At 45.5% G+C, this 17,298-nt stretch overlaps 1 protein-coding gene across 1 annotated transcript in view; it reads left to right on the top strand.

The window, feature by feature from the left end:
* Positions 1 to 14,661, top strand: part of tafazzin (tafazzin, phospholipid-lysophospholipid transacylase) — a 91,467-nt gene extending 76,806 nt beyond the window's left edge. The window contains exon 11 of the mRNA XM_045696586.1: positions 13,906 to 14,661. Coding sequence (XP_045552542.1) covers positions 13,906 to 14,007 — 102 coding nt within the window. The 3' untranslated portion in view covers positions 14,008 to 14,661. The remainder of the gene's footprint in view (positions 1 to 13,905) is intronic.
* The last annotated feature ends 2,637 nt before the right edge of the window (positions 14,662 to 17,298 follow it).

The following is a 17,298-nucleotide window of genomic DNA, read 5'->3' as shown; positions in this document are numbered from 1 at the left end:
GTACACACTGGGGTAGGACTATAGACAGTACACACTGGGGTAGGACTATAGGCAGTACACACTGGGGTAGGACTATAGACAGTACACACTGGGGTAGGACTGTAGGCAGTACACACTGGGGTAGGACTATAGGCAGTACACACTGGGGTAGGACTGTAGGCAGTACACACTGGGGTAGGACTATAGACAGTACACACTGGGGTAGGACTATAGACAGTACACACTGGGGTAGGACTGTAGGCAGTACACACTGGGGTAGGACTATAGACAGTACACACTGGGGTAGGACTATAGACAGTACACACTGGGGTAGGACTATAGGCAGTACACACTGGGGTAGGACTATAGACAGTACACACTGGGGTAGGACTATAGACAGTACACACTGGGGTAGGACTATAGACAGTACACACTGGGGTAGGACTGTAGGCAGTACACACTGGGGTAGGACTATAGACAGTACACACTGGGGTAGGACTATAGACAGTACACACTGGGGTAGGACTATAGACAGTACACACTGGGGTAGGACTGTAGGCAGTACACACTAGGGTAGGACTATAGACAGTACACACTGGGGTAGGACTATAGACAGTACACACTGGGGTAGGACTATAGGCAGTACACACTGGGGTAGGACTATAGACAGTACACACTAGGGTAGGACTATAGACAGTACACACTGGGGTAGGACTGTAGGCAGTACACACTGGGGTAGGACTGTAGGCAGTACACACTGGGGTAGGACTGTAGGCAGTACACACTGGGGTAGGACTATAGGCAGTACACACTGGGGTAGGACTATAGGCAGTACACACTGGGGTAGGACTATAGACAGTACACACTGGGGTAGGACTATAGGCAGTACACACTGGGGTAGGACTATAGACAGTACACACTGGGGTAGGACTGTAGGCAGTACACACTGGGGTAGGACTATAGGCAGTACACACTGGGGTAGGACTGTAGGCAGTACACACTGGGGTAGGACTATAGACAGTACACACTGGGGTAGGACTATAGACAGTACACACTGGGGTAGGACTGTAGGCAGTACACACTGGGGTAGGACTATAGGCAGTACACACTGGGGTAGGACTGTAGACAGTACACACTGGGGTAGGACTGTAGGCAGTACACACTGGGGTAGGACTATAGGCAGTTCACACTGGGGTAGGACTATAGGCAGTACACACTGGGGTAGGACTGTAGGCAGTACACACTGGGGTAGGACTATAGACAGTACACACTGGGGTAGGACTATAGGCAGTACACACTGGGGTAGGACTATAGACAGTACACACTGGGGTAGGACTATAGGCAGTACACACTGGGGTAGGACTATAGACAGTACACACTGGGGTAGGACTGTAGGCAGTACACACTGGGGTAGGACTATAGACAGTACACACTGGGGTAGGACTATAGACAGTACACACTGGGGTAGGACTGTAGGCAGTACACACTGGGGTAGGACTGTAGGCAGTACACACTGGGGTAGGACTATAGGCAGTACACACTGGGGTAGGACTATAGGCAGTACACACTGGGGTAGGACTATAGACAGTACACACTAGGGTAGGACTATAGACAGTACACACTGGGGTAGGACTATAGACAGTACACACTGGGGTAGGACTGTAGGCAGTACACACTGGGGTAGGACTATAGGCAGTACACACTGGGGTAGGACTATAGGCAGTACACACTGGGGTAGGACTATAGACAGTACACACTGGGGTAGGACTATAGACAGTACACACTGGGGTAGGACTGTAGACAGTACACACTGGGGTAGGACTATAGACAGTACACACTGGGGTAGGATTAACTAGACCCCAAAAAAAACAATCTGGGTCAGATGGTTTATACCCTTTCTTCTTTAAGGTTACTGCCCCTATCATCGCCAAGCCCTATCTCTGACCTGTTTAACCTGTCTCTCCTCTCTGGGGAGGTTCCCATTGCTTGGAAGGCAGCCACGGTTCATCCTTTATTTAAAGGGGGAGATCAAGCTGATCCTAACTGTTATATACCTATTTCTATTTTGCCCTGTTAATCAAAAGTGTTGGAAGAACGTGTCAATAATCTACTGACTGGCTTTCTTGATGTCTATGGTATTCTCTCTGGTCTGCAATCAGGTTTCCGCTCAGGTTATGGATGTGTCACTGCAACCTTAAAGGTCCTCAATGATGTCACCATCGCCCTTGATTCTAAGCAATATTGTGCTGCTATTGACTTGGCCAAAGCTTTTGATACTGTAGACCATTCCATTCTTGTGGGCCGGCTAAGGAGTATTGGTGTCTCTGAGGGGTTTTTGGCCTGGTTTGCTAACTACCTCTCTCAAAGAGTGCAGTGTATAAAGTCAGAAAATCTGCTGTCTCAGCCACTGCCTGTCACCAAGGGAGTACCCCAAGGCTCGATCCTAGGCCCCACGCTCTTCTCAATTTACATCAACAACAACAGCCCAGGCAGTAGGAAGCGCTCTCATCCATTTATATGCAGATGATACAGTCTTATACTCAGCTGGTCCCTCCCCGGATTGTGTGTTAAACGCTCTAAAACAAAGCTTTCTTAGTATCCAACAAGCTTTCTCTACCCTTAACCTCTATGGGTTCGGTGGGACGTGACTGTCCCACCTGCGGGACACACTATTCAACAGCCAGTGAAATAGCATGGCGCGAAATACAAAACAGCAAAAATCTCAATTTCATTTTCTAAAACAATCAACTATTTTACACCATTTTAAAGATAAGACTCTCGTTAATCTAACAACATTGTCCGATTTCAAAAAGGCTTTACGGCGAAAGCATAAAATTAGATTATGTTAGGACATAAACTTCACAAGAAAATCCACACAGCCATTTTCCAAGCAAGGACATGCATCACAAAAACCAAAAGTACAGCTAAAATATTTACTAACCTTTGATGATCTTCATCAGATGGCACCTATAGGACTTCATGTTATACAATACATGTATGTTTTGCTCGATAAAGTTCATATTTATATGTAAAAACAGCATTTTACATTGGCGCGTGATGTTCAAAAAAATGTATTCCCACCAAAACCTCCGGTGAATGTGCACATCAATTTACAAAAATACTCATCATAAACGTTGATAAAAATTTACAACAGTTATTGAAAGAATTATAGATACACTACTCCTTGACGCAACCGCTTTGTCAGATTTCAAAATAACTTTACGGAGAAAGCACATTGTTCAATATTCTGAGTACATAGCTCAGCCATCGAAGCAAGCAGCTATACAGACACCCGCCAAGTTCTGGCATCAACAAAACTCGTGCGTTCAGAGCACTATCCAAAGGCATAACGCGCGAGCGCAGTACCAGAGACGAAAAGTCAAATAGTTCCATTACCAGTCGTAGAAACATGTCAAACGTTGTTTACAATCAATCCTTAGGGTCTTTTTAGCATAAAACGTCGATAATATTCCAACTGGTCAATAGCGTATTCATTCCAGGAGAAAAAGAAGGAACGGTGCGCTCGCGGGATCGCGCATCACCAAGCCCTAGGTCCTCAGGCAGTCCACTCATTGACTGAGCTACTATTCTCTGCCCAGTAACAGGAGAAGGATGAAATAACTTTCTAAAGGCAGTTGACAGCCAATGGAAGCCCTAGGAAGTGCAACGTGACCCCACAGACACTGTAGTTTTGATAAGGATGAAAAGAAGAACTACAATTCTCAGATTTCCCACTTCCTGGTTGGATTCTTCTCAGGTTTTTGCCTGCCATATGAGTTCTGTTATACTCACAGACACCATTCAAACAGTTTTAGATACTTCAGAGTGTTTTCTATCCAAATCTACTAATAATATGCAAATATTTGACTCTGGGCCCGAGTATTGCTCCTTATAGGACACATCACTGCACTCTATACTCCTCTGTAAACTGGTAATCTTTATATACACGTCGCAAGACCCACTGGTTGATGCTTATTCAGAAAACCCTCTTAGGCCTCACTCCCCCCTATCTGAGATACCTACTGCAACCCTCATCCTCCACATACAACATCCATTCTGCCAGTCACATTCTGTTAAAGGTCCCCAAAGCACACACATCCCTGGGTCGCTCCTCTTTTCAGTTCGCTGCAGCTAACGACTGGAACGAGCTTCAACAAACACTCAAACTGGACAGTTTTATCTCCATCTCTTCATTCAAAGAGTCTTACTGACAGTTGTGGCTGCTATTGTGCCCAATAAAATGTGTACCATGTTTTGTGCTGTTTTGTGCTGCTGCCATGTTGTGTTGCTACCATGCTGTGTTGTCATGTTGTGTTGCTACCATGCTGTGTTGTCATGTGTTGCTACCACGTTGTTGTCATGTTGTGTTGCTACCATGCTGTGTTGTCATGTGTTGCTGCCATGCTGTGTTGTCATGTGTTGCTGCCATGCTGTGTTGTTGTCTTAGGTCTCTCTTTATGTAGTGTGGTGTCTCTCTTTATGTAGTGTTGTCTCTCTTTATGTAGTGTAGTGGTGTCTCTCTTCATGTAGTGTTGTGGTGTCTCTCTATATGTAGTGTTGTGGTGTCTCTCTTTATGTAGTGTTGTGTTGTCTCTCTCTTTATGTAGTGTAGTGTTGTCTCTCTTTATGTAGTGTTGTGGTGTCTCTCTCTTTATGTAGTGTTGTCTCTCTTTATGTAGTGTTGTCTCTCTTTATGTAGTGTTGTGGTGTCTCTCTCCTTATGTAGTGTTGTCTCTCTTTATGTAGTGTTGTGGTGTCTCTCTTTATGTAGTGTAGTGTTGTCTCTCTTTATGTAGTGTAGTGGTGTCTCTCTTCATGTAGTGTTGTGGTGTCTCTCTTTATGTAGTGTTGTGGTGTCTCTCTATATGTAGTGTTGTGGTGTCTCTCTTTATGTAGTGTTGTGTTGTCTCTCTTTATGTAGTGTTGTGGTGTCTCTCTATATGTAGTGTTGTGTTGTCTCTCTCTTTATGTAGTGTTGTGTTGTCTCTCTTTATGTAGTGGTCTCTCTCTTTATGTAGTGTTGTGTTGTCTCTCTTTATGTAGTGGTGTCTCTCTTTATGTAGTGTGGTGTCTCTCTTTATGTAGTGTTGTGTTGTCTCTCTTTATGTAGTGTAGTGTTGTCTCTCTTTATGTAGTGTTGTGTTGTCTCTCTCTTTATGTAGTGTAGTGTTGTCTCTCTTTATGTAGTGTGGTGTCTCTCTTTATGTAGTGTGGTGTCTCTCTTTATGTAGTGTTGTGGTGTCTCTCTTTATGTAGTGTTGTCTCTCTTTATGTAGTGTAGTGTTGTCTCTCTTTATGTAGTGTTGTGGTGTCTCTATGTAGTGTTGTGGTGTCTTTATGTAGTGTTGTGGTGTCTCTATGTAGTGTTGTCTCTCTTTATGTAGTGTAGTGTTGTCTCTCTTTATGTAGTGTGGTGTCTCTCTTTATGTAGTGTTGTGGTGTCTCTCTCTTTATGTAGTGTAGTGGTGTCTCTCTTTATGTAGTGTTGTCTCTCTTTATGTAGTGTTGTGTTGTCTCTCTTTATGTAGTGTTGTCTCTCTTTATGTAGTGGTGTCTCTCTTTATGTAGTGTAGTGGTGTCTCTCTTTATGTAGTGGTGTCTCTCTTTATGTAGTGTTGTCTCTCTTTATGTAGTGTTGTCTCTCTTTATGTAGTGTAGTGTTGTCTCTCTTTATGTAGTGTTGTGGTGTCTCTCTTTATGTAGTGGTGTCTCTCTTTATGTAGTGCTGTGGTGTCTCTCTTTATGTAGTGTTGTCTCTCTTTATGTAGTGTTGTCTCTCTTTATGTAGTGTTGTTGTGTCTCTCTTGTCGTGATGTGTGTTTTGTCGTATATTTTTATTTAATTTATTTTTAATTCCAGCCCCCGTCCCCGCAGGCCTTTTGCTTTTTGGTAGGCCGTCATTGTAAATAAGAATTTGTTCTTAACTGACTTGCCTAGTTAAATAAAAAATCTAAAGAAATGTTCACTCTGTTAATTAGGTTAGTATTGTGGAGTAACTACAATGTTGTTGATCCATCCTCAGTTTTCTCCTATCACAGCCATTAAACTCTGTAACTGTTTTTAAGTCACCATTGGCCTCATGGTGAAATCCCTGAGTGGTTTCCTTCCTCTCCGGCAACTGAGTTAGGAAGGGCGCCTGTATCTTTGTAGTGACTGGGCCTAATTAATAACTTCAACATGCTCAAAGGGATATTCTGTCTGCTTTTTACATTTTTACCCATCTACCAATAGGTGCCCTTCTTTGCGAGGCATTGGAAAACCTCCCTGATCTTTCTGCTCGAATCTGTGCTCGACTAAGGGACCTTACAGATAATTGTATGTGTGGGATGAGGTAGTCGTTAAAAAAATCCTGTTAATTCTTTATAGAGTCTAAGACGTTGGGGGAGGGGTGGTGCTAAACTGACATGGAATTGTTTTAAGACGGTCATACTATGGATCATTTAGCCATTTGATTTAAAATGTTACGACACCTTTAGGTATAAAAAAAAAAATAACAATGATTTGATAAAATATTTAATTTTGGCATTTAATATTACTACATTGAATAACACATTCATAAATGGTGAAAAGGACAGTAAATAATACATTCAAAGATTCTGAAGTAAAATCTACACATATTTAACCCCATTATTTGAGTTGACACAAAACTACCTTCATACTTCCATTTTATTTTTTTATAGCCGGTTACCTTCAGATGAGTCGTCGTAGAGCAAACCGTTCGGACACTACAGCCATCGTCTCTAACTATGTCACCTTTCACCGCAGATGAGGAAGTGCGTGGATTCATCCAATGCAAAAAAACAAACTATGTCTCTAGATTAAACTGACACATTTTGATGAGGATTTTGACGGTGCGTCAATCGACTCTAGAGGGTTAAATACTGTTATTACACACACAGAGTAAATCCATGACACTTATTATGTGACTTGTTAAGTACATTTTTACTCCTGAACTTATTTAGGTTTTGCCATAACAAAGGGGTTGAATACTTACTGACTCAAAATTCCACTTTGACATTATGGAGTATTGTGTGTAAGCCAGTGCCAGTGTCATCCATTTTAAATTCAACCTGGAACACAACAATGTGGAAAAAGTCAAGCAGTGTGAATACTAGCTTTGCCCCCCCCCAGAACGCAAATCGAATGTGATGTTTAATGATAGTCAGCTCTGGCATCTTCCCCAATATTTGGAACCAAGGACTGATCACCCCAATCCACAAAAGTGCAGACATTCTACCCCAATAACTACCGTGGGATATGAGTCAACAGCAACCTTGGGAAAATCCTCTTCGTTAACAGCAGACGCCTACATTTCCTCAGTGAAAACAATGTCCTGAGCAAATGTCAAATTGGCTTTTTACCAAAATGGGCGGCAGGTAGCCTAGTGGTTAGAGCGTTGGACTAGTAACCGAAAGGTTGCAAGTTCCAATCCCCGAGCTGACAAGGTAAAAATCTGTCGTTCTGCCCCTGAACAAGGCAGTTAACCCACTGTTCCCTGGTAGGCCGTCATTGTAAATAAGAATTTGTTCTTAAATGACTTGCCTCGTTAAATTTAAAAAAAAAATGAAATACCTTACGACAGACCACGTATTCACCCTGTACATCCTAATTTAACAAACCAAACAAAGGCAGTATTCTCATGCTTTGTTGATTTCAAAAAAGCCTTTGGCTGAATTTGGCCTGAGGGTCTGCTATACAAATAGATGGAAAGTGGTGTTGGGGGGGATACGACAAAATGTACACAAACAATCCATGTACACAAACAACAAGTGTGTGGTTAAAATTGGCAAAAAACACATTTTTATTTTTTATTATTATTATTTTACATGGCCGTGCGGTGACACAGGAAGTCCGTTTAACTATCATTGTAAGTAAGAATTTGTTCTTAACTGACTTGCCTAATTAAATAAAGGTTAAATATAATAAAAATAAAAAGTTTTAAAAAACGATCAAAGAATTGGCAAGGGCACTAAAACAGTCTACAGCACCCAGACTTAACCTACCGGACTCAGAAATCAAATGTCTACTGTTTTCTGATGATCTGGTGCTTCTGTCCCCAACCAAGGAGGGCCTACAGCAGCACCTAGATATTCTGCACAGATTCTGTCAGACCTGGGCCCTGCCAGACCTGAGCCCTGACAGACCTGGACCCTGTCAGACCTGGGCCCTGCCAGACCTGGGCCCTGTCAGACCTGGGCCCTGACAGACCTGGGCCCTGTCAGACCTGGGCCCTGTCAGACCTGGGCCCTGCCAGACCTGGGCCCTGCCAGACCTGGGCCCTGTCAGACCTGGGCCCTGCCAGACCTGGGCCCTGTCAGACCTGGGCCCTGCCAGACCTGGGCCCTGTCAGACCTGGGCCCTGACAGACCTGGGCCCTGTCAGACCTGGGCCCTGTCAGTAAATCTCAGTAAGACGGTGTTCCAAAAAAGGTCCAGTTGCCAGGACCACAAATACAAATTATATCTAGACACTGTTGTCCTAGAGCGGGGGTTTTCACTCTGGGCCCTCGTTCCAGCATTGGGCTGTCGCACCACATTTATTTCTATGGGCACAAGCACTGTTCATGACTAACTGTTCACACCCCTCTGACCGGTGGAGAGAATTTTACACGTTTAAAGCTTATTTCCTGCAATTCTACACATTTTGTCATGGGGTGCGAAGAACATTTAGCAGTTTTAAAGTACATTTTCTTGCAATTATATACATTTTGCCATGTTTAATGTGTATTCATGTGATATTTGAGTGACAAAAAATTACAACATTATCTATAGGCTAAAATAAACTAAATATAAAAATGGTAGCTGGCATGGGCTAGTTGATCCGGATGTTTCTGAGAAGTTATAAATATCTTTAAGGTCTGACTGACATGACAAGATGACCTGATGATGTACTACCCATATTAGAAATGTCACCTTGTGGATTCTACTATTACAACTTTAAAGAGTGAGTTTAAATGTAACCTTTATTTAATTAGGCAAGTCAGTTAAGAACAAATTCTTATTTACAATGACGGCCTACCGGGGAACAGTGGGTTAACTGCCTTGTTCAGGGGCAGAACGACAGATCTTTACCTTGTCAGCTCTGGGATTCGATCCAGCAACCTTTCGGTTACTGGCCCAATGCTCTAACCACTAGGCTACCTGCTGGTTACTGGCCCAATGCTCTAACCACTAGGCTACCTGCTGGTAACTGGCCCAATGCTCTAACCACTAGGCTACCTGCTGGTTACTGGCCCAATGCTCTACCACTAGGCTACCTGCTGGTTACTGGCCCAACGCTCTAACCACTAGGCTACCTGCTGGTTACTCATCCAACGCTCTAACCACTAGGCTACCTGCTGGTTACTGGCCCAACGCTCTAACCACTAGGCTACCTGCTGGTTACTAGTCCAACGCTCTAACCACCAGGCTACCTGCCTCCTCTAACCACTAGGCTACCTGCCTCCTCTAACCACTAGGCTACCTGCCTCCTCTAACCACTAGGCTACCTGCCTCCTCTAACCACTAGGCTACCTGCCTCCTCTAACCACTAGGCTACCTGCCTCCTCTGACCACTAGGCTACCTGCCTCCTCTAACCACCAAGGCTACCTGCCTCCTCTAACCACTAGGCTACCTGCCTCCTCTAACCACTAGGCTACCTGTCTCTAACCACTAGGCTACCCGTCTCTAACCACTAGGCTACCCGTCTCTAACCACTAGGCTACCCGTCTCTAACCACTAGGCTACCCGTCTCTAACCACTAGGCTATCCGTCTCTAACCACTAGGCTACCTGCTGGTTACTGGCCCAACGCTCTAACCACTAGGCTACCTGCTGGTTACTGGCCCAACGCTCTAACCACTAGGCTACCTGCTGGTTACTAGTCCAACGCTCTAACCACTAGACTACCTGCTGGTTACTAGTCCAACGCTCTAACCACTAGGCTACCTGCTGGTTACTAGTCCAACGCTCTAACCACTAGACTACCTGCTGGTTACTAGTCCAACACTCTAACCACTAGGCTACCTGCCTCCTCTAACCACTAGGCTACCTGCTGGTTACTAGTCCAACGCTCTAACCACTAGACTACCTGCTGGTTACTAGTCCAACGCTCTAACCACTAGACTACCTGCTGGTTACTGGCCCAACGCTCTAACCACTAGGCTACCTGCTGGTTACTGGCCCAACGCTCTAACCACTAGGCTACCTGCTGGTTACTGACCCAACGCTCTAACCACTAGGCTACCTGCTGGTTACTGGCCCAACACTCTAACCACTAGGCTACCTGCTGGTTACTAGTCCAACGCTCTAACCACTATGCTACCTGCTGGTTACTGACCCAACGCTCTAACCACTAGGCTACCTGCTGGTTACTGACCCAACGCTCCAACCACTAGGCTACCTGCTGGTTACTGGCCCAACGCTCTAACCACTAGGCTACCTGCTGGTTACTGGCCCAACGCTCTAACCACTAGGCTACCTGCTGGTTACTGGCCCAATGCTCTAACCACTAGGCTACCTGCTGGTTACTGGCCCAATGCTCTAACCACTAGGCTACCTGCTGGTTACTGGCCCAATGCTCTAACCACTAGGCTACCTGCTGGTAACTGGCCCAATGCTCTAACCACTAGGCTACCTGCTGGTTACTGGCCCAATGCTCTAACCACTAGGCTACCTGCTGGTTACTGGCCCAACGCTCTAACCACTAGGCTACCTGCTGGTTACTCATCCAACGCTCTAACCACTAGGCTACCTGCTGGTTACTGGCCCAACGCTCTAACCACTAGGCTACCTGCTGGTTACTAGTCCAACGCTCTAACCACCAGGCTACCTGCCTCCTCTAACCACTAGGCTACCTGCCTCCTCTAACCACTAGGCTACCTGCCTCCTCTAACCACTAGGCTACCTGCCTCCTCTAACCACTAGGCTACCTGCCTCCTCTAACCACTAGGCTACCTGCCTCCTCTGACCACTAGGCTACCTGCCTCCTCTAACCACCAAGGCTACCTGCCTCTAACCACTAGGCTACCTGTCTCTAACCACTAGGCTACCCGTCTCTAACCACTAGGCTACCCGTCTCTAACCACTAGGCTACCCGTCTCTAACCACTAGGCTACCCGTCTCTAACCACTAGGCTATCCGTCTCTAACCACTAGGCTACCTGCTGGTTACTGGCCCAACGCTCTAACCACTAGGCTACCTGCTGGTTACTGGCCCAACGCTCTAACCACTAGGCTACTTGCTGGTTACTAGTCCAACGCTCTAACCACTAGACTACCTGCTGGTTACTAGTCCAACGCTCTAACCACTAGGCTACCTGCTGGTTACTAGTCCAACGCTCTAACCACTAGACTACCTGCTGGTTACTAGTCCAACACTCTAACCACTAGGCTACCTGCCTCCTCTAACCACTAGGCTACCTGCTGGTTACTAGTCCAACGCTCTAACCACTAGACTACCTGCTGGTTACTAGTCCAACGCTCTAACCACTAGACTACCTGCTGGTTACTGGCCCAACGCTCTAACCACTAGGCTACCTGCTGGTTACTGGCCCAACGCTCTAACCACTAGGCTACCTGCTGGTTACTGACCCAACGCTCTAACCACTAGGATACCTGCTGGTTACTGGCCCAACACTCTAACCACTAGGCTACCTGCTGGTTACTAGTCCAACGCTCTAACCACTATGCTACCTGCTGGTTACTGACCCAACGCTCTAACCACTAGGCTACCTGCTGGTTACTGACCCAACGCTCTAACCACTAGGCTACCTGCTGGTTACTGGCCCAACGCTCTAACCACTAGGCTACCTGCTGGTTACTGACCCAACGCTCTAACCACTAGGCTACCTGCTGGTTACTGACCCAACGCTCTAACCACTAGGCTACCTGCTGGTTACTGGCCCAACGCTCTAACCACTAGGCTACCTGCTGGTTACTGACCCAACGCTCTAACCACTAGGCTACCTGCTGGTTACTGACCCAACGCTCTAACTACCTGCTGCCCCGTGAGTAAGTTTAAAGCCCTAAGGGGCGCGCCCCTCCGTTTGAGCACACAAAAAAATGACATACCTCGGCCTAAACATCAGCGCCACAGGTAACTTCCACAAAGCTGTGAACGATCTGAGAGACAAGGCAAGAAGGGCTTTCTATGCCATCAAAAGGAACATAAAATTCAACATGCTAATTAGGATCTGGCTAAAAATACCTGAATCAGTTATAGAACCCATTGCCGTTTATGGTTGTGAGGTGTGGAGTCCACTCACCATTTAAACAGATAAAAATACACCTTATGGAACAGCGGGGACTGTGAAGTAATACAAACATAGTCACAATAACATACACACGTACACACGGATTTTGTGCTCTAGATATGTGGTAGGGGCTTGAGGGCACACAATGTGTTGTGAATTATGTAATGAATGTATTGTAATGTTTTTAAAATTGTATAACTGCCTTAATGTTGCTGGATCCCAGGAAGAGTAGCTGCTGCTTTGGCAGGAACTAATGGGGATCCATAATAAACCCCAGGAAGAGTAGCTGCTGCCTTGGCAGGAACTAATGGGGATCCATAATAAACCCCAGGAAGAGTAGCTGCTGCCTTGACAGGAACTTATGGGGATCCATAATAAACCCCAGGAAGAGTAGCTGCTGCCTTGGCAGGAACTAATGGGGATCCATAATAAACCCCAGGAAGAGTAGCTGCTGACTTGGCAGGAACTAATGGGGATCCATAATAAACCCCAGGAAGAGTAGCTGCTGCCTTGGCAGGAACTAATGGGGATCCATAATAAACCCCAGGAAGAGTAGCTGCTGCTTTGGCAGGAACTAATGGGATCCATAATAAACCCCAGGAAGAGTAGCTGCTGCCTTGGCAGGAACTAACGGGGATCCATAATAAACCCCAGGAAGAGTAGCTGCTGCCTTGGCAGAAACTAATGGGGATCCATAATAAACCCCAGGAAGAGTAGCTGCTGCCTTGGCAGGGAACTAATGGGGATCCATAATAAACCCCAGGAAGAGTAGCTGCTGCCTTGGCAGGAACTAATGGGGATCCATAATAAATGCAAAAACATCCTCAGTGTACAACACAAAACCACAAATGCATGCAGAGTATTATTAGTACGATACCTGCTAATTAGCAAAATCCAGAAAATAAACGTTAAATTCTAAAACTAACTAAAAGGAAGTGATTCCCAAACCTTCATTAGTAAAGCCCTCACCTACAGAGAGATTCCCCTCAGCCAGCAACACAATTAGACCCAACCAAATCATTCGAAAACAAAAAGATAATTACTAGACACATTGGAAAGAATTAACAAAAAAACTGAGCAAACTAGAATGCTATTTGGTCCTAAACAGAGAGTACACAGTGGCAGAATACATGACCACTGTGACTGACCCAAACTTAAGGAAAGCTTTGACTATGTACAGACTCAGTGAGCATAGCCTTGCTATTGAGAAAGGCCGCCGTAGGCAGACCTGGCTCTCAAGAGAAGACAGGCTATGTGCAACACTGACCACAAAATGAGGTGGAAACTGAGCTGCACTTCCTAACCTCCTGCCAAATGAATGACCATATTAGAGAGACTACCCTGAAGAGATGAGTCTTCAGTAAAGACTTAAAGGTTGAGACTGAGTCTGCGTCTCTCACATGGGTAGGCAGACCATTCCATAAAAATGGAGCTCTATAGGAGAAGGCCCTGCCTCCAGCTGTTTGCTTAGAAATTCTAGGGACAGTAAGGAGGCCCGCGTCTTGTGACCGTAGCGTACGTGTAGGTATGTACGGCAGGACCAAATCGGAAAGATAGGTAGGAGCAAGCCCATGTAATGCTTTGTAGGTTAGCAGGTAAACCTTGAAATCAGCCCTTGCCTTAACAGGAAGCCAGTGTAGAGAGGCTAGCTCTGGAGTAATATGATCAAATTGTTGGTTCTACTCCATCACACAGATGGAGATGAGGAAGGCCCTGACTGATTCCATCCAGGAGGAGTTTCGTAGCCTGCGGACCAAGGCTGAGGTTCTCCACCAGCGGGTACAGACCACTACCTGAGCCCCAGGCTCCAGCCTGGCCTCCACACCTGGCCCCTACCCTAACCTCAGGGTACCAACTCAATATAGAGTGGACAAAGAGACTGACTGTATACACACACACACACACACACACACACACACAAACAGTCAACTATATTCACACACACACACACCTGTGCCTCATAGTGTGTGCAGTCCAACCTGCTGTCTGATAAATCAGTGGTCACCAATGTGATAATTGCAAGGAGAATCCTGCGATGCCCCTCAAAAATCATTCAGTCAACATACAGGCAACGTTGAGAAAATATTGTTCTTTGCTTCATGTTTGAAACCAGTTCAATGGGAATGTCCATAGTGCCAATGTTGTGTTTAACAGGCATTGTATCAACCGTCCAGTTCCCTCACGTGCTATGAAGTCACGTGACACTCACCTCTGTACCCACGGTAACAGCAGAACTATGAGTAGTGGAGTGAAGTGTGGTTCTCACGGTAACAACGGAACTATGAGAAGTAGAGAAGTGTGGTTCTCACGGTAACAGCGGAACTATGAGAAGTAGAGAAGTGTGGTTCTCACGGTAACAGCGGAACTATGAGAAGTAGAGAAGTGTGGTTCTCACGGTAACAGCGGAACTATGAGAAGTAGAGAAGTGTGGTTCTCACGGTAACAGCAGAACTATGAGAAGTAGAGAAGTGTGGTTCTCACGGTAACAGCAGAACTATGAGAAGTAGAGAAGTGAAGTGTGGTTCTGATCCTCTGGCAGCTTAGCAGGAACTGACATATACAGCCAAGAAAAACTACAGGTCCTAATCACATATCCTTTCACTTTGTGCCCTCAATCTCTCTCTCTATTGTACTCTGTTTCTCTCCCGTTCTCCATCTCTCTCTGTTTCTCTCCCGTTCTCCATCTCTCTGTTTCTCTCCCGTTCTCCATCTCTCTCTGTTTCTCTCCCGTTCTCCATCTCTCTGTTTCTCTCCCGTTCTCCATCTCTCTCTGTTTCTCTCCCGTTCTCCATCTCTCTCTGTTTCTCTCCCGTTCTCCATCTCTCTCTGTTTCTCTCCCGTTCTCCATCTCTCTCTGTTTCTCTCCCGTTCTCCATCTCTCTCTGTTTCTCTCCCGTTCTCCATCTCTCTCTGTTTCTCTCCCGTTCTCCATCTCTCTCTGTTTCTCTCCCGTTCTCCATCTCTCTCTGTTTCTCTCCCGTTCTCCATCTCTCTCTGTTTCTCTCCCGTTCTCCATCTCTCTCTGTTTCTCTCCCGTTCTCCATCTCTCTCTGTTTCTCTCCCGTTCTCCATCTCTCTCTGTTTCTCTCCCGTTCTCCATCTCTCTCCATCTCTCCATCTCTCTCTGTTTCTCTCCCGTTCTCCATCTCTCTCTGTTTCTCTCCCGTTCTCCATCTCTCTCTGTTTCTCTCCCGTTCTCCATCTCTCTCTGTTTCTCTCCCGTTCTCCATCTCTCTCTGTTTCTCTCCCGTTCTCCATCTCTCTCTGTTTCTCTCCCGTTCTCCATCTCTCTCTGTTTCTCTCCCGTTCTCCATCTCTCTCTGTTTCTCTCCCGTTCTCCATCTCTCTCTGTTTCTCTCCCGTTCTCCATCTCTCTCTGTTTCTCTCCCGTTCTCCATCTCTCTCTGTTTCTCTCCCGTTCTCCATCTCTCTCCATCTCTCAATCTCTCTCTGTTTCTCTCCCGTTCTCCATCTCTCTCTGTTTCTCTCCCGTTCTCCATCTCTCTCTGTTTCTCTCCCGTTCTCCATCTCTCTCTGTTTCTCTCCCGTTCTCCATCTCTCTCTGTTTCTCTCCCGTTCTCCATCTCTCTCTGTTTCTCTCCCGTTCTCCATCTCTCTCTGTTTCTCTCCCGTTCTCCATCTCTCTCTGTTTCTCTCCCGTTCTCCATCTCTCTCTGTTTCTCTCCCGTTCTCCATCTCTCTCTGTTTCTCTCCCGTTCTCCATCTCTCTCTGTTTCTCTCCCGTTCTCCATCTCTCTCTGTTTCTCTCCCGTTCTCCATCTCTCTCTGTTTCTCTCCCGTTCTCCATCTCTCTCTGTTTCTCTCCCGTTCTCCATCTCTCTCTGTTTCTCTCCCGTTCTCCATCTCTCTCTGTTTCTCTCCTGTTCTCCATCTCTCTCTGTTTCTCTTCCGTTCTCCATCTCTCTCTGTTTCTCTCCCGTTCTCCATCTCTCTCTGTTTCTCTCCCGTTCTCCATCTCTCTCTGTTTCTCTCCCGTTCTCCATCTCTCTCTGTTTCTCTCCCGTTCTCCATCTCTCTCTCACCTCCTGTTGTACTGTTATGCATCCTCGGTTCAGTCATCTCTGATCTCTATTGATCACATATCTATTACTGTGATTGAAACAATGCCACCAATAAAGTACTGCCTTTTGTTCATTTCTGATGTCTGTATTGTAGGAATGCTGTTAACGAATGACTTGGGCAAATGAGTTTCGCCATCAGTGAATCATGAAAGGCATTAAAGAACTATTTTGTCACACTCACCTTTCCTACAGACAATTAGGATCAATTAAAGCGATGTGCCACGTTATTTGGTACATTTTTTTGCTCTACAGTTTACCCACCTTTTGCAGAAAAATTAATTGAAAGTATAAGGAGTGTTACTTTTTTTTTTTATCAGAGTTTACCCCCCCCCCCCTATTTTTTACCACTACATAACTAAACCAACACACTTTCTCTCTAAAATCAAAGAGTATTTGTTCAATGTGAATATTTGACAAACCTAACATAATACATTGGACTTGTTTGAGGCGAAAGCATCTATTACAGCCAACAACCAAACACTGATGTGGTTTTCCAATAGCAAGGCTCAGAGAGTCATGGCAGTGTTGCCATTGTTTATAAAAGTGTTTCTTTACATTTCATGAAATAAACATGTCTCCAACAGCCATCACACTCAAACTGAAAATATATGTGTACATTTTACAATCAATTTTTACATTTTCACAGTATAGATTAATTGCAGCAAAGTTGGTTTTGGTTTCAGTCATGTATATGGTCACGTTTACATGGGTCAAACAAACAAACAAACTAGATAATTGGTTGACAATAGACCCCCCCAAAATACAGGCGGTGGCTGGAGGACGATGTTGGGAAAAAGCACAGAGATGGAGGACTCATCTGTGACATCATGGGCAGCGTCATTAAGACTATCTCCCATTTTAAAGTTGTAAATGTTCTTCTTCTTCACAATTGGCTGATCCACCCTGATGATCCGGTTGGACCAGGAGGGATCAGCCACCCAGTTGACTACATTAAAATGGTGACGGTCTCGATGGCGCTGTCCATGCTAACACGGCCTTTTGGCCA

This window comes from Salmo salar, chromosome ssa15, assembly GCF_905237065.1.
Source record: "Salmo salar chromosome ssa15, Ssal_v3.1, whole genome shotgun sequence".
Taxonomy (NCBI): domain Eukaryota; kingdom Metazoa; phylum Chordata; class Actinopteri; order Salmoniformes; family Salmonidae; genus Salmo; species Salmo salar.
The sequence above is the reverse complement of the archived record's forward strand: the minus strand, read 5'-3'. Positions and strand labels throughout refer to the sequence as shown.